Here is a 23686-nt window from a genome sequence, read left to right as displayed (position 1 = left end):
GCAGACACACAAACATACACACTCAGACAGACTCTATCTCACCTGCACCTGTGAGTACAGGCTGACTTCAGAGTTCAGACTGTGTCACCAAGCGCCTGAAGGTCTTTCAACTCTGCCTAAACCACGGCAATCCAACGCACAGCTGTACACACACACACACACACACACACACACACACACACACACACACACACACACACACACACACACACACACACACACACACACACACACACACACACACACACACACACACTGTGATGTTTGAAAAAAACTCTAATTTCCAAGTCTCACTCCCCTCACTCTCTCTCCCCCCCCGCTGATACTGTACACCCTCCCAAGGCTAGTTGGCATGGTGACGCTGATGGGATGGCCGTTGCTAGGAGACGAAGAGAGCGGCCAGAAAGAGCATCGTCATGGTGAGGAGAAGGCGATCCCTGGACGGGCTGCTTCCGCTGACGCTCTTCTCCAGCTTGGGGACAAAGGGGTGATATCCGTCTGGAAGGGCGAGACAAAGAGACGTAATGGAGACAGTTAGTGGGACAAATACCTGAATTCATCAGGGGAGTCAGTCAGATCCTGTTAGAAGTATCAAAGCTCGCTCAGGCACTTCTCATAAACTCCCGTTTGAATAAGATGATAGCAGAATGTTGCTCGAAAAAGCTGCCAATCTGATGAACATGAGTGACGATGATATGATGTTTATGAGTTAATTTGGTTATGTTCGACATTTCTTCTGTTTCTATGTATCGCGGCTCTGACGAGTTCAGTCTATGCTTGCTATGTCAGTTGTTTCCTGCCAGTCTGTTTTGGATCAGATCACAGCAGATTGGTAAAATTTAACAAGAACATACTCCAAAACAAGAGAATCAGCGCTTTTAGATAAGCTCTATTGGCAAAATGGGGAAGCCAAAAAAAACCACATATTTGGTAAAGATTGCAGCGGTCAGGGTGGGACGAGTCTCCATGACAACTTTGATGGTTATATAATTTCTACCATGTTATTTTAAGCTGCTCTTATTATTTTGTAACCCATCGGAATGCTGCAACGAGATTTCCTTTTATTAACTCTAAACTAACACGTCAAGAGAATCCTTTAAAATGTGCGCTTCAATGATCTTTCCCGAGTTTTGAAGTGCAGCATTATTTGGGAGAACAACTTTCAAAGACACAGTTTGACTGAACAAGAGGCAAGTTTTCAGACTCACACCCACTGAAATATGGTACGTTTGCACCAAAAATAACACACCGGCAGCACCACAGAGACGGCAGCTGTTATCAGAGCACACACACACACACACACACACAGACACAGACAGACAAATAGACAGACACACACACACACACACACCTGGGCCTGTGCTTTAGGCACTTCTCTTGAGGACACGTGGAACATTGGTGTTGATGTCTGGTCTGGCGAGCAGACAGTTCACTGCACGTCGGTGAGACACGTGTGGCGAGACACACCTGCTGGAGTCACTCCATTAATGAGACCGGAGACCAGACAGGAGCACAGTTTTCTGTCTGTGCAGCGGTGGCTGCTGCTGATTAGTGGCTATCGTCTTTATGCTCCAGTGGCATCAAAAACAAAAGGAGGGGATAATTCTCAGTGTTTCCGGAAAAAAAAAAAAAAGTTTCCAGCTGCTTCGCGGTGCAGACAGCAGAGTAATGACTGGCTGACACCTGGTTTTAGAGATGGCCTCCATTGGTATGCTCGACTGGAAGAACTAATGAGGTCTATGAGGCAGCGGAGCTCAGGTTAAGTGCTCTGACCGCTCCGTAAACCCAGTGTGGAGCCGAAAGGTCGGGACACTGCTGCCTCACGGTGTTGCGTTGGCGAGCGACAGTGGGATGTGGTTTTGAGCACACAAATAGCAGGCCGAGGAATGTCTGACAAACATGTCTGGAGCTGATATTCAGCTGCGCAGATCCATGTTGTCGGTAATAAGAAAGCTCAAACAGCTTAATATGATGCTAACAAAGGACGAGGCTGTTCATCGGAGTGTGTGTGCACTAATGTGTGTCTACCGTAATTTCCAGATTATTGAGCACACCTGAATATAAGCTACAGCCACCAAAAAAGAAAAACAAAAAAAAGTTGATGCACTCATGTATTAGTGGCAGGAAGCGTGTTCACCCGTAAAAGTCCATAAATTAGCAGCGTCATTGTTTGAGCCGCAGGGGTTCAAAGTGTGTGGAAAAAAAGCAGGGGCTTATACTCTGGAAATCACGGTATTCGTCAGGCATCAATTGAGTAAAAAGTCTTGTAAAATTAAAACTATTATTATACATTTTAATCCTTTAAAATGACTGAAACCTCAGTCACAAAACAATGCTAAACTGTTAATCATGTAAAATCATAATGTCAAAATTAAATTCACATCAAAGCCCGTAAAGCTTAATTTCTTTCAACCCACCAGCCATATTTGGGAGGTTTGCACTCTGCACACTTCATTTTGACATCACACTTATTTAATTGGACTATGTCATTGCAGAGATATCCTTTTTGTTAATTTCGGGGAAGTATAATTTCCAAGCAAAGCCTTAAAAAAACAACCACCTTGGATTCAAAACTTGAAATATCAAAATCCACTCATCCTAGCAGAAGAGCCACGTACGGCTCCATTTGGTCTCATTAGAGGCAGACCAGTGAAATAACAGCGTAATGTCCTCTGACTACCGACAGCTCCAAATGTTTCCCTTTGTTTTAGAGTGAAGAAGTACGGGTACGCTCTGAAAATGCTCACGCTCAATGTACCTGTCATAAAACTGATGTGAAGAAAAACCTGAAAACTTTTTTTTTTTCTCTTCCCTTTGCCACAATGTCTTTGTACAAAAGTGACGTTGGTTGAGGCCAATCACTTCCAGCTTGTGGATTATTTCCCCACAGTATATCATCCCTACAGAAGCGTCAGTGTTTGATGACTGCTTCGCGTTCCAGTAATTGCATTTCTTTCCTAAACTGGCCAATCGACTAGAGATAAAGAAGCTTGTAAACGTATCAAAGTCAAGCCCGGGAAGGAAACGTCTCCACCAGATAAACTCGGCAGAAGAGGAAAAACACAGACCGGCAGTGATCCAAAGCATTTCTAAAGCAGCGGAAAGTGAAAGCGCCGCCTTGGCCAAGATTTGTCGACTAACTTGATTCCAACAGTGGAAGAAATTATTTTGAAGAGAAAGATGGAAAAGCACAAGAAAAACACAGAGGGATCTGATGACGATGATTGTCTTGTGCACACAAATGCAGGCTGATGTGAAACGTAGTTCAGAAATATTTTTGAGTAATTAAGTTTGTAAGGAACTTGGTGACATTTAATTTTTGGCTGTACTTCCTGGATTTTTCAATCTAAACTGTTCAGTTTACTATTCCATCCATTAAAACTAAAACTGAATCATTTGACATTTAAGCTACACTTTGTAGTAATTCCATTAATTGTAACGTATGCTGCGAAGGAAATGGAACCAACATCAGTCAACTATTTTGAAGTTTAAATATGTTTAAAAGAGTATTTTCCTGCGCTGATCAGTTTTGCTTTGCTTACGGCATCTTTCGCAGTTTTCTTCGCGTGATAACATTTAATTTATCTGTAAAGTGGATCAAACATCATTTCAAGGCACCTTCATCATTTGTAGGAAAAACCAAAAAAAGCAAAAAGCCTTAATTTGAAATGGAAACACAAACTGGGCATTTAAGAAAATCTGATCCTTTATTTTTTTAGGGGGGGGGGATTTCTGTTCCAACAAGTTATCACAAGCTTCTTAATTTGCTCATTTTGCCAATCCCTATTTGTCACGCACCCATGTACCCTCGCACTACAAAGAAACACTAATTACTCCAATTTCTAAAGCGTTTCTTGAAAAGTGGTTTGAAAAGTTGAAATGATGTTTGCGTGTTGACAGCAGTGGGTGTTGATAAAGCTTTTGTTTACTGACACCTCCGCTGGCTCTTGTTGACGGATTTAAAGTGAAAGTGAAAGATGGAAATAACCACAAAGCCTCTTGTGTTTTTTAAGGAACGAGTCTGCTGATACAGAATGTGTTTTACATATCAACGACCGCTGGCAAACATTCCCCACCATCATCTGTTGGGCTGCTGTGGCGTTTCATGTTAATCTGCCGGATACGTATTTAATGAGACGTTTGAAAATAAGTATTTTCTTTGATGTTGATGTAATTTGATGCGCGGTAAATTAATTTGTCATCTCTAATGTGAAAGAATGTTTCCGGGACACACACAGGAATTCAGGACAGCAGTTAACTGTTGGGTTGTTCAGGTGGCCGTACACCTCTTCATCGCACTCAAGTTATTATTTTATTTTATCTACGACAAGCAGCCGTCGAGGTATTTCATTTAATTATAAACTTGCCTGTATCATGCCGACGCTCAGCTCACATCTGAGCATGTGGGCCATAAAAGTGCAAGAGAACCAACTTGTGTCTGTGTTGTTGTGGAGAAAGCAACACAAGCAGCGTGTCTAATGAGCAGCGAATCCAAACCGTATTGATGGCATTAAAATAACATGCAACCCCTCCAGCTTATCACCATTCAATGCAGAAAACCCATAAAACACATGTATTTTAAACGCTAAGAATAGCAAAGCTGTTGAATCTCACATATTGAGAATGAATCGCAGGTGATTAACTGGACTCAAACCACGCCGCCGTCTTAACTGGATAAAAGAAAGCCGATCCTGAGGCGATAAATGGCATTGTGAGCCGGTGCTCGTTATATTATTTTACTTTGAGAGCACAATATATGGACTCTGCTACAGATACAAATGCAACATGTATCAACCAGGTCTCATATTTTATGCTTAACGCCGTCTGCATTACGTCATTACTTTTAGCGTTTATCGGTTCAGTCCCCGCTGGAGTTGCCGCAGGAAAGGCGCAGAAAACAAGTTTCCAAGTAGAAGATGAACTAACTGCACTGACACTCAGCAGTTTGCATGAAAATAATCAATTATCAGTAAATTTTGCATTATTTTTTTTTACCAATTTACTCTCTGATTTCTTTTTCTTTTTATCCGATGTATCTCACGTCCACACTTTTTTCAAATCACACGCTACCGTACATAGATCTGCTACTACACACTGTGTATTAAAGCGGTTTGGTTAAGCTTTGAGAGGATTTTAGTTTTTTTTTTTCTCCCTCCCAAGAAACATAAAACCCCAAACCAGGAGAAACACTGAGTCAATTTGGAACAGCTTTGTGTTTTGTGTTCTGCCACTGAAATGTGAGCTGATGTTGCTGGCAAAGCAACCCAAACACACAGTGGCTCAAAGGAGTGGTAATTGCTACAATAAGCCCCATTAAAGAAAAAGCTTTGGATTTCTGGACTAATGGCCGGACCGGATAGTCAGACGCAGTAACCTGAGCCAACAGGGTGGGTAAATGAGTATCCTCCCACAGAAAGCCATCAGTAATCACATGGCTGCACAGGGAGCCGCTCGCGCCGTTCCATCTGCGTCGTAAATGAGATCTAAATGAAATCTAATACCGGAGGCCGTATTCAGGAGGGAACCTGTGTTGAGCTGGAGACACTGATTGAAAGGGGCAGCACCCAGGAAATAAAACTGTGAGCAGCGAAGGGGAGAAAGAGGCTTCGCAACACCAGCCGGCAACATTTGGTGTAACGCGTTCACAGAGTCGTCGGGCAGCCAGGAGTTCATGTGAACTTTGAATAACAGCAATTAAAGCCTTGATGCGACTGAGGACTGAGAGCGGGGGGGGGGGGGGGGGGGGGGGGGGGAACGAGGAAGCTGGACCCGCTCCTTTGTTTTCAATTCATTTCACAACTCCCTGCTGATTTCCCTCACTTCTCCTCGCACCACTTGGGTTATCCTATTAATTTAATTGGCATCATAGCGCTACAGGTGATAATGACCCATAGGAGCAGGGCTAATTTGTGCTCGGCTATTGTGTCAGTCAATCACGACACATTAACAGTATCCCCGTGTTCTCATCTCGCCCGTTGTCGATGGGAGGACACAGAATACAGCCCCTTTCACGTGGAAACAGTCTGCACCTTTATTTATATTCCTAAAGCCACTTGTAATTAGACGGGTATTGTATGCGATGTAATTGGTTTACATTTTCTGCTTTTGTTTGGAGCGTCGTTTGAAGTATCGTCGGTTTTGGGCGGAGGAGACGAGGAAAACGAGCAGTGAGGACGCGTGATGGGAATAGACTTTGTTGTGCAGTGGTAAACTGACTATATTGTCTGAGCCTATAGAATTGAAAGTGGCAGAGAGAAAGTGACGGGAGTCCTGTAGTAAGAAGTGGCGTTAACACTCTCGTCTGAGTTTGAGGAGTTTGCACGGGCTTCTTTTCCACAGTTTTAACTGATGACTCTAAAGATAAGTGTCTCTCTATATTGACCCGGTGATGGACTGGTGGACGAAATAACGATTGACTGAGATACTGTTCAAGAAGTAAAAACGAAAATGTATAAAACCACAACTTAACACATAACAAATGTGATTTTTACACACCAAAAAAAAAAAAAGTGAGCATACCGGTTTGCAAGGAAAACATGGAAACTGGGAATTAAAGGTCAGGAGGTTGAGGAGGAAAAAAAAAAAAAAACAAGTGTGGAGAAAGAAAGAAACAGAGATGGAGGCCAAAAAAAAAAAATCAACCCAAACAAACATGTGAGAGCAAAGTATCTCAACAAACCTGCATGACCTCCGGCTGTTCACGGCAGCCAGTCAAGAGCTCCATCACCAAGATCATGAGAACCAACTGATTTATTGTGCAAGCAGGAGAATGCAAGCGTGCACTCGCAGAATCATAACAACCCAGCACCGTATATATATATATATACATCTATACATATCTATATTTTTTTTTTTACAACCTGCCTGGAGAAGAACATGAAAGATGATTATGATTGATATCAGCATGTGTGGTTGTGTAATGTGTGGCAGCGAGCGAGGCCAGGCTGGGTGGGCATGTTGTGCTGAGCTGTTGCCATAACAAGAAGAATTAACCTCATAATCACTTGAGAAAATGAATCCGTCTTCTTTTTTTTTTTTTTCCAATTTACTGCTCAGTTCCTCCGGCCGACCTCCCTGCCAGAATTCAAGCTCCTCCAGAGCCAGCAGATTTAGCATCTTTGCCATGATTTTTTTCCTCCCCCCCCCCTCTCAAGAGCAACATAAAGACAAACAGGAAACACTTGGAAAAGATGAAGCTGACAAGAAATCTAAACAAGCCTCTCTCTCATTTTTTTTTCCTTTTCTGAATGGGTTTTACTGCTTTTTGTGGTAAATTATCATGAAACTCTGTGTTCCTCGCTCGTTCGGGTGTAAACGGCATGAAATGTGTGAAATGAATATTCATGTCGTTGTTTAGCGGGATCAGCAGCTTGCCAAGCCAGCTGGTGCTGTGAAGTTAACTGCGCTGGATGTCATTTTTTTGAAAATGGCACATTTCACTTTGGTTCACCACTTTTTAATGCCGCGCGGTCAGCCTGCCATCCCATATCAACGATCCGTTTGCTGACACATATAAAGGAGAAGGCCGGTCATACTCATTTTTTTAAATTTTTTTTTAAAACTGTCAACAAGCCCAGTGGAAAACAAGTGTGCTGTTTGCAAGCTTCACAATTAGAGTGACTCAGTATTACACGGTGTCCAGCGATAATAAGCCACGTTGAGAGGAGCTCCGGGCCAACACAAACCCTCAATACGTTCATCGAGTCCCCTGGATCCACAGGTACGTTGGGGGGACATTTGCTCTACGTTTGCCCCGGTCATGTGATCGGGAACCTAATTCTGATGGAGATAGAGATAGATAGAGATTTCATAGATCGGCACTTTACATGAGTATTGTGTACTTTCTATTCTTCACATTGTCAAGACTGGCTCTTTCAAAAAAAAAAAGAAAAAAAAAAGTGAACACAGACTTAACAATGGCCTTTGGCCGAGCAGAGGTTACATCCTCTGGACTGGAGGTATGAGTGGATGCTGGGTTTGTGTAAATATTTTGCTGTGTCTGGCCTCCTGCAGTGTCCGCTGACGTCGGTCTCACTTCAATGACACAATAGCTGGATGTGGTGAAACATGATTTTTCAGACTGTGGTTGCTTAAAAAAAAGAAAGAAAAAATATCAAACAACTTAAGTATTCAATTTAACATGGTAGGATTTTTGAAAAATTTGAATTTTGGGTAAAAAAAGTTAGATTTGTGCCACTTTTGCCGGCAGCATTAACAAAGCCCTTGAAGACTTCCAAACACAGTCTGGGAAAGTAAACTTTGAAAAAAAAAGTCCTCACATTTGTGTGGTCCTGAAACTTTGGATTCCTCACCAGAACAGAGTTATATAAAAAAAAAAAATGTTTTGTTCTCGCGATTGGTTTTAAAGTTAGATTTTAGAGTTACTGTGAAAAGAAGAAAGCAGCAGATGGTAAACTGTCATGGATGATAAATGTGCATACGTTTACAAATTAAGCCAAAATCAATTAAAAAGCAATCAAATGCCAACACTTCTTGTTTCAAGAAGGAGCAGAGAGTTCCCCGGTGGAACGCAGCAGCAGAAAAAGTCCTGGTGTCAGAGAGATGCCTCTTCCAAGCATTTTTTTTTCCTCCTTTGTTAAATTGTGTTGAAATTGACCGAATCTGTCAAATCTAAAATGTGTAAAATCTGCAAATTCATATATGTAACATTAACATGCTTTTTTAAAATCATATATAAGCATCTACAAAACAGTAATGTTTCTTATTACATCTGTATCTCAACCACGATTAACAATTATAACTTATAATAAGAGTTACTGTTTGCAACAGTCACGTGACCTCGGCCATCTTCCTGTGCTTTTAAAAAGCGCTGTCATAAAGTTTTAACACACAAACAAAAACATTGTTTTTATCAGGTATGTTGCGGGTAAAAAAAAAAAAAAGAAATAGTGTGATTAATTATGGCATTAATCACATGGCTTCCATGAGTCTTGCTGCTGTGGATCCAGACAGATGTGCTTCACGATTAGTCAGCTTCATGTGTGACTCACCATGATCAGGAGTTTTTAAGTCTGGTGTAAACGTGTAGTCTGGTTGTGTCGGTTCTGGCTCATAATCCACGTCAGAGGCTGGGGGGGAGAGAGAGAGAGAGTGTGAGTTAGCCAGCCAAACAAATTGGGATTGGAGGGAGTGATAGTTAAACCAGTGCTCCCACCTACAGGACATCAATTACATTCAACTTGACATCTCGGGAGGAACATAAAAGCGAGTGTCGAGGGCCGGGTGGAGGGGTTAAAAAACAAAAAAAGCCTGGAGCGGACAGATTGACAAGCCACAACAACACGAGCCGTCCTGAATGAGAGCGAGAGGGAGAGGAAGAAGAGGAGAAAAGAGCGAATGTGAGGGGAGGCAGATCAAAATGAAGAGAGCCAGTGTGCGAAAAGGAAAGAAGAGGAGAGCGAGGGAGCTGAGGGGGCGGGAGAGGGGAGGAGAGGTTAATACTACAGGGCTGTGGAAGTTAAAAGGACCGGACAGGCCAGGGATCAAAGTGTGTGTGTGTGTGTGTGTGTGTGTGTGTGTGTGTGTGTGTGTGTGTGTGTGTGTGTGTGTGTGTGTGTGTGTGTGTGTGTGTGTGTGTGTGTGTGTGAGAGAGTGAAGGGTGGCAGAAGAGTGAGAGAGGATAACACTCCATATACAGAGCAACCCACTGACCGCACACGGCAATAAATGGGTTCTGACAGGGGGGTGAGGGAGGGAAGGAGAGGACCTTCAAAGCTGGAGTTGCTCTTTTTTTTTGCTGCTGCTGGAGATGGAGAGAGAGAGAGAGAGAGGGAGAGAGAGGGACGGAGACGAGAAAAAGAGGTGCAAGGGGGAGTTCTGTGCTCTTTGCTGCGAGTGAGAATGCTGCAGGGGAAACTCAGCAGGTGTATTAATAGCTCTGCCTGTTTCAGACTGTATTTAGATTATGCACATGCATCTGTATGTACACACACACACACACACACACACACACACACACACACACACACACACACACACACACACAGGCCCAGGCTTACCCGTGGAGCAGCAGACGTACACTCGTAGTCTCAGACAGCTGCGTCCGTGGTGATGGGTGGGCGTGGCTGCGTGACACAAAAATGCACAACATGTGATCAACATGCAATCAACGCCGAAGATCTCCGAAGGACCAGCAAACTACGAGTACCACTGCTGCGGAAAAATACGGCAGTTTTTCTTTTTTCAGAGGGAACCATGATGACAGGAAAACATTCATTTGCTGAAAGGCACATTTTAAGTGTGTGAAGTGAAAATAGGGGGTGAATTGAGAGAACAAATGTGCTGGAGTCCAGTGGTTTGGCTTTGGGACTCAACCCTCAAAGTCAAGAAGACGCAATAAAGAAAAATATTCAACTTTTCAAATGTATTGAATTAAAATAGTTTGATCTCACAATGGTCCATTAGAATATTACAGAATCCTACAAATGACATATGACATATTGTCCAGCAAATGGTGACATGGAGGGGGAAATTATCTTTCGTAAACTTAATTTAGTTCAATTTTAAATCAAAGTAATAAGGCATAAAATGAGATTCAGTACAGAACCATAATTCTAAAAGTTAAGTCAGTGGCAGGCTGTCAGATATGTTACATTAAAAACATCTAACTTGTAGATGGAGAGTTACGCTTTTTATCGCCTCTCAATCCACACGGACGTTCTCAATAGGAACTTGTTATGTGAAAAACATGAAACTTGACCAACCCTCATCAAGAACAACAAATGAAGAAGACACTGTGACAGGCAGTCACTTTCTAACACTTGTGTTTCCCACTAAATTTGTTTTACTGCCCCAACAAAAGAACAAGACAACCTGTAACAACCTGCGTTAATAAATCTAAAAAAAGACATTTTACAGAGCGTCTGAATCCCGAGTCAGGAGGACCACCTGATCTTTACGTGGTGTGACTCAACGAGACCACCAAAAGAGGACCACACAGAAGAAAAGTCCCAAACTCAGTGATTCACTACATGCCCACAATGAAACTGGATGAATTCAACACAAGTTATAAATTCTTCTGAGCATAGACGAACTTTTTCTGTAATAATGCAAATGGGATCATTTCAGAAAATGTGCTGAAAAATGAACCGGGCACATTATTTCACAGAGACCTGTCCTGCTTTAACGGCTCAAATGGACTAAACTGCAGACCAGGGGCAGATTTTCATGTCCCACTTTTTTTTTTTTTTTTAAGAATCTAATAAAAGTCAAATGAAAAGGAGAAGAAGAAAAACTAGGACAAGTGTATTAATGAATTCACGTCTTACAAAAAAAAAAAAAATGGATTAAAGAAACAATAATTTGAAAGATCAGTGCAGGACTTTTCACTGATCCAACATTTTGCATCCCATGTGTCATACCATATAAATGTTTCCCATTTATTTAATTAAAACAAATGATTTGAACCGTTACATGAAAAATGTGATGTCAAGTATTTCCCCTGTGTGTATAAACAATAACATGCATTGTGGCTGAAGTGACGATGAAGCACGTAGCAGATCATGGACATGTGGCTTATGGGGACGCTTAAATAGTCGTTGTTAATGTTACTAGTGACACCTGCGCTTTTCCTGCAGCGCCTTGTTAGAAGGACTCCTATTAAAATGCCCCGTTAAAGCTGTCCAGGACTCTTTAAAGAAACAGGCGATCACACGGGGTCAAACTTTCTCCTGACCGTCAGATCGATTTGAATAATAGAGCCGAACGACGCCCGCCACGTTAAGACACGTTTCCAGCTGCAGTCTCTTTGATTTATAAAAATGAAAGTTAGGTTTTTTGTTGTTTTTTTGCGAGTGCCAGCCTGCAGAGAACCAAACAAACAAGACAACGTCTCTTTGTAGTGACAGCACCGGTGCTGCTTTCTTATTTTGGAGCTGCAAGAGAGAGAGAGAGATTGAGAAAAAAAAAAAAAACAACTTTCGAGAGACGTCTCCCATCTAGTAATGTAGGTTAAACGAGTACCGCGCTCATTATACGGTTTGTGCTCGGGAATATTTGTTTTGGAATTTGTTTTATGACAAGCTAAAAGTTCATCAATTACACCGCGCCACACTGGCACAAGGTGTTGTGAGCTAATTTGATTAGCAATCAACAAAATGGATGAGCCTGCTTGACTGCAGGGTAATTTGATTAAGCAGCAATTTGTTATCCCCAAATTACTTGAGGACAAACTTTGGCTTAATCGGAGCCGAGTAGATATCAAATCTATGCAATAACAATAATAATAAAAAAATAAAAAAAACTTTAATTTTAGTGTTTGTCGAAGAGCCTTGCCGATCTCCAACTGGAGACACAGCCAGGAAATGATGTTGACATTGTTGTTGTTGCCACTTACAGATGTAGTAATACTCGTGGCCCACGAGGAACTCGTAGCCCAGCGAGAAGGCGCTGTAGCGCTGGAATTTCTCCGAGAACTTGATGGGCGCGTGCGGGGCGTGCGGCCGGTTACACTCCCATCTCTTGAAACCCAGCTGGGGGTCACAGTTCCTGTAGCCACGGTAGCTGACCATGTAGAGGACGTACTGCTCGCCGGTGCCCACCACGCGCTGGCTGTCATTGTAGTGAGGGCAGTAGATGTCCAGGTAGTCGTTGACGTTCACCTGCATCGTGTAGCCCTCCCTGCGGAGACTGGACGAACACACAGACAGGACGGGCAAACACAATCGTTAGTTTTCAATTCACTTTGTCCCTCTTGCATAATCATGTTGTGCAACGATTTCTAACAGCCACAAGTATGCAGTGTAAAGTGAGAAATGCACATTAGGAAACACGCATGAGGCAATAAAAGAACGTAGAATTTAATGGATTTGGAGAAAAGGAACAGGGCCGATAGAATTACACATATATATATATATATATATATTCTATAAGACCTGGTTGTCCTGTTTTTCTTAAATTACATAATCAGTCGGTGTTGTCCAAGTGAATATACATACAGGTGTTACACAATATTTTTAGACGCGCCGCGTGTTTTGCATGTTTTCACTCAGACCCTCAGTGTCCCACACGCCACAGCAGAGACAACAGAGCACTTTCAGAACGCCGCGCGGTTTGTTGTCTTTGGGATGCTTCCTGCTTGAATGTTCACCCCGTGTCAAACAAACCTTTGTCTGAGAGTTATCGAGTTATTAATAACACAGAGCGTGTGTGTGTGTGTGTGTGTGTGTGTGTGTGTGTGTGTGTGTGTGTGACTGCAGGGCTGCTTCATGCAAAGAATGTGGAGCTTGCTCTGGAGCGTGGACTCGGGGCCCCAGGGCCGCAGCTCCTTCTCCCGGTGTCAGCGCAGCGTCGTCCCTTAACCCCAACGCTCGTACATCAACCTGAGCGCAACGTTGCACTCACGTCAGCTGTCAGCGTCCTGGCCACGTTTCTTCCCCCCCCCCGCACCCCCTCCACCCCCAAAGCTCATATATCAGCGTCAACCCCAAAAAAGACTGGGCTTGACAGGAAGATAAGGTCTGATTCTGCGTCTGGGAGTGCATGCGGGTGGTGTATATGTGAGCGTAGTTTGTGTGACAAAGTGAAATAGATTCTTTCCTGACATCTGAAAAGCCTTCTTTCTCTCCCTATCACAGACGAGGCCCATATCTGGGTGACAGAGACAGGTTGCAGTTGTAAATCATACACACACCAGTGAACATGTGTGCAATGAAGGAGCCCCCCCCCCCCCCCCACCCCCCTCACGCGGCACAGTGGTGACACCGAAGCATCACAAGGGGGCAGCAGTGTGTCATCCTCTGTCTCTCACCCTGCCTCGCTCACTCTACCAGTTCTAGGTCACGTCTCCAGGGAGATTATTATTCAATTATTAAATGAAGATCGAAACACTGTTCTCAATGTCTCCCTGTCTTCATCACTCCTCACCGCTCTATTCAACCCCCCCAAAAGAGAGAGAGAGAGAAATCGCCATTTCTCTTATCCCTTTCTTTGAGACGAGCAGGAATTTAAGATTAATTGCTCAACATTCATCCTCTCCTCTCCTCTGCTCATTACATCACTCACTAGCCCGCAGATGAGATTTACTTCTTGTGGTATTATTGGAAGGAAGAAGTGCAAAATGCTTCAAGGCAACTATATTTATGCTTCATATTTATAATTGAGGAATTGTGCAAAAAAAATGATTTGAAGAAAAATGAGAGACGCGACGGAAAGAAAAGCAAGTGGAGAGTTTTACACCAAATGAAGAACCAGGATTTCTCAGCTGAGGGAGGAAAGGAAGCGAGAAAAATAAGAGGGAGGACAGCTCAGGGCGTCTTGACAGCAAATCGTCTCTCTAAAATAAAACCTGACATTGGGATTCCTGCTGTGTGTGCCTGTGCACACACACACACACACACACACACACACACACACCTGCTGCAGTGTGAGCGTGCGAGGGTGGTTCCTGTGTGACGTCTGAGCATATTGCACCGTAATCTGCCTCGCCTTCGTTTGATGGAGGAGCATCTTTAGGGACACGCAAACACACAGAAGGCACAAACTGAGGCTGAAAGGCAAATCCGATAACATGTTAAAGTGATACCTGAATCCTTGAAGATCACAACATGTTTTAGTTTCATGTCATGGTTAATCAGGGAATCAAACGTGAACAATTTCAGAGAGGGATTATATTACAGAGAGCCTGTGGAGGGGGATTGCTTTTTTATTAAATCTGTACTTTCCTGGAGTCTTATCTTTACCCGACAATAGTGCTGCTGCCTGCTGTGAGCAGAAATATCTGTAAACAATCTGTAATTGTAAGTCCTCGTATGATATACATTATATGAGAAGGTAAAATTTGACATCTTGAGGTAAGAAAAGAAAATAATAAAATAAAATAAAATAGAGAAAAAACTGGTCAAATGTAATTGATAAATTACACATAGATTAAAATTGAGCTGTTCTAATTGGGTAAAAACATCTATGACAAAGAAAAATGCAATATGTGGCATTGCATTTCTTCTCTTGCTCTTTTGGTTATTTATTTTTATTCAATATTTATTATTAAGATACATTATATTATTATATTCAACGTGGGATTGAGTGAGTTGGTCTCCTTCACCAACAGATTGGAAATAATAAATCCTATAAATGTATTTTAAAATGCAAGTGCAATCATGCTGGCACACATTGCTCATACTGCTCTCTGTCATACACACCTACAGTCTGCTTCAAGATAATGACAATTAAATATATATTTGAACCTTAAAAAAAAAAAATATATATATATATTTAACTAAGAATCATGACTGAAACTCATTTTGAATGAGAAAAATCATGATTCCTATTTGAAAACATTAAATCCACACCCTTCTTTTACAGTGTTTTAAATGAAACTGAGGTTAACTGGATGGTAATTCTTAAAATCCCAAATAAAGAGCCGGGTACAGAATGATAGGCCATGGAAAGCTTCCTCCAGACACCTGCCTCGTGCTGAAGCAGCACTAATTTCCCCTCCTCTAAGTGATACCTGGTTAGTTGAAGTTGATAGCAGCGCGAGGCGAGAGATGGAGCGAGACGTTTCATCAGCAACGCAACTCCATGGAGCCGAGCGGGGAGCTTCCCAGAGCATCGAGCGCACGTATACACGGATCCACCAGAGGGATGGAGCGATGGAAGGAGAGGACCAAAGATGCCGGGATTTATAAGATGAGACGAGGGGTAGTTGGGGTTAAAAGCAGCCGAGTCTGGCCACCAGGGAGCGGAGGGTGGTAGCGGGAGGGAGCGAGGAGGCGCAACAGCTAAGAGCAAGATCAAAGTGGGCCTGGATCAATGTCACTACTGTAAAATCACATCAGAGGGTGTGAGAGAGAGAGAGGAAGACAGAGGAAGAGAGAGAGAGCGAGAGAGAGAGAGAGAGTGTATGTTGCCTATATAAATCAGTCATAGGCAACATAATGCCAGAGTTACCCCCTGCCAGCCTATTATCTGCCCGGCCTGTTGGAGCAGCGCACATCAATAAAACACTTTGACAGTAAGAGCAATCGTTCCTTTTTGTACGTGGAGCTCGGTGAACCGGCTTACTCGGTTGTGCTCTGGTGGCTGGACAGGGGGACTTTGAGGTCCCCACCCCCCCCCCCAATGAGTCACGACAATGTCATACCATGGTATCACTGTAAGATCACTGCAAAACGTCTTTGCATGAATAACAGAATGGACAATTTGCCACATACTGAGTGAAACCAAAACCACGTGTTGCTCTGGGTATTTTTGCTATTTTACAGTGTTACTCTATTGTGGGCAACCTGTCACGGGCGCACACAGGCGTCTATTGTGATACTGTACCAGCAGACAGTGTTTAATGTGCAGGAAATGTTCACATGGGGTTAAACTCTTTCTGTAGCGTTACAAATACTGGGGGCGTGAATGCGCCTCGCTGCTAAAACTTAAGAGGGGGAATGTTACTTATTAAAGCACATTTTTCACATCCCTAATAAAAACCCTTCCTCATGCAGGCCAGCAAATGTGAAGCACATTCCTTTGAGGCGGGGCTGGCAATTATATAATTCCGAGGGGCCTCGTAAAAAGACTACGACTGCTGTGGAGGTCCAAGCTTTAAATGAAACAGCATGATTAAACTTGAACGTCCGTAAACAAGTACCGGGCCATATTTGTCAGATGCAAACGACGTGCATTTCTTAAAAAAAAACGCTTAGCAGCTGGTTCATAATAACAACAACATTTTCTTCGATTCTCAACTTCTCATTGTAGAAAATAAAACCTGATTACTGATTTCATTTATTTGAAGCGGCCGTCCGGCCCTGAGCTCCTGCACGCAGCTTCCCCGCCATGAAGCAAAGCAATCACGGCAGTTATTAGTCACAATTTTGCTCTTCCTACACTTTTCCAATTCAAAGCTTCTCGACAATGACGTGCAAAGACTAAATTGTTATTTTGAAGTTCATTGTCGTCGTTCTATCATCAAGGCTGGCAGGGAGCCGCAGCCTTTTCCAGCTGACATTGAGGGAAAGAGGTCAGCAACACAGAGCAAACACCCACGAGGATAAAACATTCACCCACACAATCGTTCACACCAAGGCCCAATTTAAACTAAACAATCAAACTGATATGCATGTTTTCGGATAGGGGAGAAAAAGCCATAGCAGCCAGAACAAAACCACAAAGGCAAACGGAGAACATACAAAACACACAAAAAGGACTAAACCACATTTGAAGAAGGATGTTTTTTTTGTTGTTTTTTTTTTTTAATCGACCAGTCCCGGACAGTGCAGCTGCGGTTCATTTCCCTCATGAAGAAGGAGATCATCAGTTTCAAACATCACTTTAATTCCAGACATATTTAACACCAGGTTTATGAGAGAGGTCCTTTAAATAGCACTTTAACTAATTCTCCCAAGCGCTTACAAATAATAATAGTCCATCAAACTGTGCGCTGTCAACATAAACATTGAATGCTTAGAGGTAAGAAAACACCTCTAAGCATTCAATGTTTATGTTGACATTTTCCAAACATGTATAAAAGGTACACTGTTAAAAGCCGACTGAACAGAAGAAAAGAACTTATATACAAACTGAAGGCATAATGGACCAATGTGAACCATTAGATGCTTAGTTTTGTTCATTTGCTTGAGAGAAATTCGCAATAAATTCCATTATGCATCTATTATTTTAACCTGCTGTCTCCTCCTTGTAAAGAATTAAGTGCGTTGTAAAGCAGAATACATCTTTTAGAAAAGGATGTCTACTTGACCGTGAAGCTTCAGTGGCAATGTTGTGTTCCCTCGAGGATTTTAATTCACCAAACAAGATAAAGTGTGACAGTTAATCGCGGTCTTATCTTTCCAATAAAACTCCGCGAGGTTCTGAGGAGAAATCGCGACGACTTGAAAAATGAAAAAGACAGAGACACTTTGGTTTCTCATCTTCTTTCCCAGCATGCTTCCTCCACTCGGCACAGTGAATGCTAACAGTGTGGGCCCACAGGAAAAAATAAAAATAAAACATGATCCACTGGACATGTGTGAGCACACAAATGATTTAGTCAACTAAGTTTTGCAGTGTGTGTGTGTGTGTGTGTGTGTGTGTGTGTGTGTGTGTGTGTGTGTGTGTGTGTGTGTGAGTGTGTGTGTGTGTGTGTGTCTATATATATATATATAGATCAATCAAGGTTAAAGAAATCAAAGGAGACACTGCTGATGGGCACAAGGTTGGGCTGGATTAAAATTTGTCCAGCAGTGTTACAAATGATTGCCAATCAGGACTTAAAAGCCACTCCATCTCCCGAGGCCAGAATTCTTAATCCCATCTCGGTGTGGTGCGGAGATGCTAACATTGTTGCAGGAGGACTCCAATCAGCCGGCGGAGCGGTGGGCATAATTGAATGGCTCCCCCGCTGAATGGAGACTCCCGGAGATCTGTGGCATCAATGAGGCTCTCATCAGACGGCAACAGGAGTCCTTCCCCCCCGTATCCCCCTCTCCTCCGAGTCCCTCCAACTCTGCCTTTCGTTCCTCGACTCGCTTTTGTGTCGTGGCCCGCGATTGTCCCGTCGGACCTTGTTTTCGACTGCGTTGGGAGAGGAAAGCAGGAGTTGCGCATCTCATTGACGCGGCCTCACTCGGAACTGGTTGACGTTAAAGTCGTGCATCGGTGGGAGTGCTTATGAACAAGAGTAACATGGTCTTTCAGTTTTCACATCCCCCATCTGCAATCTTTTGTTCAATGTCCATCGCCCTGTTGAACGTAGTTGGACTCATGTGTGTAGACCTGTAAGTGTGTGTGTGCAGGAGGATGAGATGGTGGTGGGTGTGGGGTGGGGGTGGGGGGGGTGTTGTCGTGGTTGAGTCGGTTCTAAATTCTCCCCATTAAAATCAATACCTGTCTAGAGTGTGTCCAACAGACAGGAATATGCTGCCTTTCTGTCAAGGACACACACACACACACACACACACACACACACACACACACACACACACACACACACACACACACACACACACACACACACACACACACACACACACACACACACACTCAGTCTTTTTTGGAGCATCGCCTTAATTTGCATTCATTTCTTGCTAATGTACAGCCACAGTCACTACTTGCCCACCGTATCCTCAACATATGAACATATGACTGACTAAACTCTGTCCTTGCTATTCCATTATAACCCTCCAAATATAAACTAATCAATTTTCCCTTTTGTGAACAGACTTATTTTTGTCCCCCAAACAAGGGGGGGGGGGCGTCTCTATAATGGGGATGTATAAACAGATTTCTATCAAATAGAGACACACACACACACACACACACACACACACACACACACACACACACACACACACACACACACACACACACACACACACACACACACACACACACACACACACACACACACACACACACACTAGCCTTCGGAGTGACAGCTCATCATTGGTAATTGATCAAAGTACCAAAGCTGACAGTGTATCTTTCCCAGCTGTACTGACATGATCCCCATAATACAAGCAGCCTTCCCCAAATCTCTCTCTTTCTATTTTGACCATTTCCTTACAAGTTTCCTGTGGTCTGCTTCGTTTTCCTGCTCTCGTCTTTCCCCCCCTTCTTGGCTCTTAAGCACACTTTCCTCCGACCAGCGCTCGGCTCTTTCCTACATCCATCATCTTCTCCCTCACTCCTCCTGCCTTCCCCTTTTTGTCTGTGGATATTGACTCTGTGGTGAGAGCAAAAAGGGAGAGCGCAGCACCAAACCTAATGGCAGGCGTTATTAGCCCTTTGAACCCAGCTGTCTGGGTCTCACACCGACCCACATTGGACAAACACATTTCCAGACCATTATGTACATAATAAGTATGCTGTCCTGCACATGTATGTGTAAGCAATCAATCATAGATGTGTGTGGGTTTTTTTTTTTTGTAGGTTTTGTGCAAACACACATGACACAGATGGATGGATGTAAGGAAATTAAAATGAACAAATGCATGAAACAACAGATGGCAAAAGCCGAGGCAGAAACACACACGGGGAGTGAAGAGACAACAGAGGAAGAGATCGGAGTGGTGAGTAAATGAAAGGATGAACGACAGGAACAGGAAAGACGGAAGACAGAAGGCTTCAATTAAGAAAAATGTTGTTGAACCTGTAAATAAGACCAGGACTTGTGGTCTTTACCTTAATTTGCGTGTTTATTGATTTTGTATTCAACCTTAATTTATCGCCCGTTTCACCTCCACGCAGCCTATTTTACGCTTCAAGGAGCTTCTTCGCTTGGAGCCTTCTTCCAGCCCGAAACCCCAAGTGCCGTTCACCACGCGTCTGCCGCCACCGACCAATCTTCCCCTCTTATTCTGTCACTTTGCTCCCATCAATCCTAACCGGGCCGCTCTATCCCTCTGTTCCTCTACATCTCCCTCTGTCTCTGTTCCCAAAGCCCCCGACATGAGCAATAGTGATCCCATCAGACACCCGGGCCGGCAGAAGCAAAGAGACACACACAGGAGAGAAAGAGAGTGTGCGTTCCCTAAGCTCTCTCATGATTGATAGTGATCCCGTCTGATGGTTGTGTATAGACTCAGCACTCAGTGAGACATTACCCTCTGACCCAGCTATTGATTCTCGTCTTCGCTGCCCCCAAACACACTACACTGGTCCTGACCCTGGCCGCACACTAAATAACCCACACACACACAGACATACATTCACAAGCACACACACTCACGCACACGACGGTGTGGATCGTCATACAGATTGATAGTTTGGGAGTGTCGTGTGAAACCTGATCAATCTGCTGCATAACAGTCATTCTGCCCTGTCCGCCTCAGCCCACTTCCTGGCCGAGTCACATGGCTCCAGTGTCCCGCTGACTGATGTGTTTGGGTCGGGGTCTGAAGGCTTGAATATCAGGGCTGCGGAGAAAAGAGCTCCGGCACTGGGATAAACTGTTCTCCACAACAACAACAACATTACTCAGATGCCCCTCTTGAGCCACGTTTAATAAGGGATCCGGGGTGAGGAACAGTGCTTGCCGGGCAGAAGGACAACGAGGAATGAGAAGCGGCGCCATCCATCAGGCAGACCTGGGTCAGATGGTATTTGCAAATAATTCTTTACCTGCTTCCACTTGTTTTACCCGACTTGAACTACAAGGTGGGTGGGTCGGCCATTTACAACGATATCCTTAAACGAAGTACACAATTGAAAACGGGATTCGTTTGACAGTGTGTGACAAGCTTCACGGATGTCAGGAAACGTAATGATAAGCAATTCAAACAGGCTGAAACAAAGGACCTGAGGAACGTGCCAATCTTCCGTGACCCATGACCGACATCACAGGCTCGAAGTTGAACACGGAGAGAATATTTACGGTATTGTAAGTCAAAGGCAGAAAAGAAAGGCGAGATGGAGGAGAGTGCCAACTAAGCTTGGGCCTAATGGGCCTCCAAGACAAAACCACAGCTGGCTTTCAACATTAGTCTCCATGACGACAGAAGAAGCCCTAGTGATGGAGCTATTGTAGCAAAAAAAAAAAAAGAGTGGGGGTTGTGGGGTTTATAGCCTTGTGCGAAAAAAAACGCATTCCCTCTTTATCCACCATCTCTGTTCTGTCTCTCTGGTGGCTAATTAAGTGCCACTTATTACTATTTCACATTATCACAAATCATCAGCTATTACGGTGGCAAATTCTGTTTCACACTGTTTCCAGGTGGACTTTTTCTTTTTACACTCCAATTTGGCTGCAAAATGGAGAAAGTGATAAAGGCTAAAGCAGTGGGCGAGAGCAAGGCTGTGTTACTAAGGGCTGCAGGCAACATTTGGACTGGTCATGTACTATATAACTGGTTAGATATGCAGGGCTTAACTTGTGCACAGGAGGGAAATTCGGAGGTTAAATAAGGTCAGGACAAAAGACGCGGCTCCTCCTTAAAAGAGGAGCACTAGTTCCCCCCCCAAAAAAAAAATCTGATAACTATGTGCTGGAATATGGCTACTTGTAATTCCTCTCAAACCTTTCATTTTCCTCAGAAAGACAGTGACAAAAAAAAGGTTTAAAAAAGAGCAAGAACATCTGTATTAGGGTTAAGAGACGCTCTGCATTATAAAGGGGATGAGGACTCACTCACCTGCACGCACGCGCGCACACACACACACACACACACACACACACACACACACACACACCCACACACACACACGCACGCACACACGCACGCACACACGCACACACGCACACACTAGACTTGGTTGGACACGCTGGCGCCGGCATGAAATCTTTAAGTGTTTAAATGTGTCTGGGTATTCTTGTCAGATAGAAGATGACATTGAGCTCTAACATTTCTATTAATGCACTGTGACATGAAGGATTAATTAAATGTGTTCATATATAGTCAGTCACAAAAGCCTGAAATTAAAGCATGCGGCTGCCGAGGCACACGGCTAATCTAAACAGTAAGTGCTCAATTACCCGTTTAGGAAAAATGGAATCAATGGAGTAAAACAATGAAAGAAGAGGGAACAAAAAACAACAACAACCCTGCACGCCTAAATAAAAAATAAAAATAAAAAGAAAGAAAGAAAGAAACCAATGTTCAGGCTCACTTGATCTCAAGGGTTTTCTATTTTTATGCTTTATCAAAGGCGAACATAAAAGACAAGCAGCGCACAGATGTTTCAGTGCTAAGACCTTCTTCCACAGGCCAACGTGATAACGGAAACGAAAAGATTTTTTAAATTTTTTTGGGGGTGGGGGGGTGATGATGAATGAGGCTAAAATCCATCAATGCCAGACTGTAACTCAGCGCAGGCGTACGAGTGACTGGTGCCAAAACACAGAAACCTTCAGTTTGTAAATCATTCAACAGCTGCATGGTGTGTCTGTAGTGTGCGTGCATGTGTGTGTGTGTGTGTGTGTGTGTGTGTGTGTGTGTGTGTGCACATCAAGCTGCATAAGCTTTGCTTCACCGTCTTTCTTCAATCATTTCTCCTTAACCAGGCCTGAAAGTGCTGCCTGGGTGAGTCTCCACAGAGCAGCGAGTCCAGCACGCCGCCTGAAACCAGCCTCACCCTTCAACACAAAATCTCATCAAAAGTGTGCAACCCCAAGAAGTTTGCAAACGCTGATACAAATAATGAACAAACCCAATACTGGAGGAGGGGCTGCACAGCGGTATAGTGGTTCCCCTCCCGCCTTATCGGAGATGGTGGTGTGATTCTGGGCTTTTGCGGTCAGGATTCACGTTTCCCTTCTGAAATCATGGGTTTGCTGACCGTCTCCAGTGACTGACAGAAGTTACCATAATTGAAGAACTTGCCCTTAAATTCTGTGTCTTATTCGCCGTGGGTTTTGTTTGAATTGGGTCGTTATTCATGCACCAGAGGGGTCAACGTGAACGAGGTCCACCTTTTACCTCCTCTTTGGAAGCACAAGCGAAATGTGAAAATCAACTTCGACTTCCGCTTCAAAAACTGGCGCTCTATTGATAGTGGTTATTTATGTCGTGTTACTTTGCCGAGCTTCAATCTCCAGCGTTCTTCACTTCAAGATCATAATTCTCCCCATGACACTGGTTTTTTTTTTTTTTTGAGTTTGTTCGGCTCAACAGGAGCTGCCAGTGACTCTAACATGGATAACGTGACTTTAGATGATAGACGGATGGTGGAGCAGGAAAATAACAAACAAAACCATCACTTTATAACTGCAGACTGTCTTATAAAACAGCTCTTGAGG

The 23686-nt window shown here is 43.5% G+C and overlaps 1 protein-coding gene across 1 annotated transcript in view; it reads right to left on the bottom strand.

The window, feature by feature from the left end:
- Positions 1-348: 348 nt before the first annotated feature.
- efna3b (ephrin-A3b) overlaps positions 349-23686 on the bottom strand; it is a gene marked incomplete at its 5' end in the record, with an annotated part of 60550 nt that continues 37212 nt past the window's right edge. Inside the window, 4 exons of the mRNA XM_080500967.1 lie at positions 349-498; positions 9012-9089; positions 10020-10085; positions 12356-12648. Of these exons, the coding sequence (XP_080357093.1) occupies positions 380-498; positions 9012-9089; positions 10020-10085; positions 12356-12648 (556 nt within the window). The 3' untranslated portion in view covers positions 349-379. The remainder of the gene's footprint in view (positions 499-9011; positions 9090-10019; positions 10086-12355; positions 12649-23686) is intronic.

Source organism: Blennius ocellaris (genome assembly GCF_963422515.1).
Source record: "Blennius ocellaris genome assembly, chromosome: 8".
In the NCBI taxonomy this organism is placed as follows: domain Eukaryota; kingdom Metazoa; phylum Chordata; class Actinopteri; order Blenniiformes; family Blenniidae; genus Blennius; species Blennius ocellaris.
Note: the sequence above shows the minus strand (reverse complement) of the source record. Positions and strands in the feature narration are given on the sequence as shown.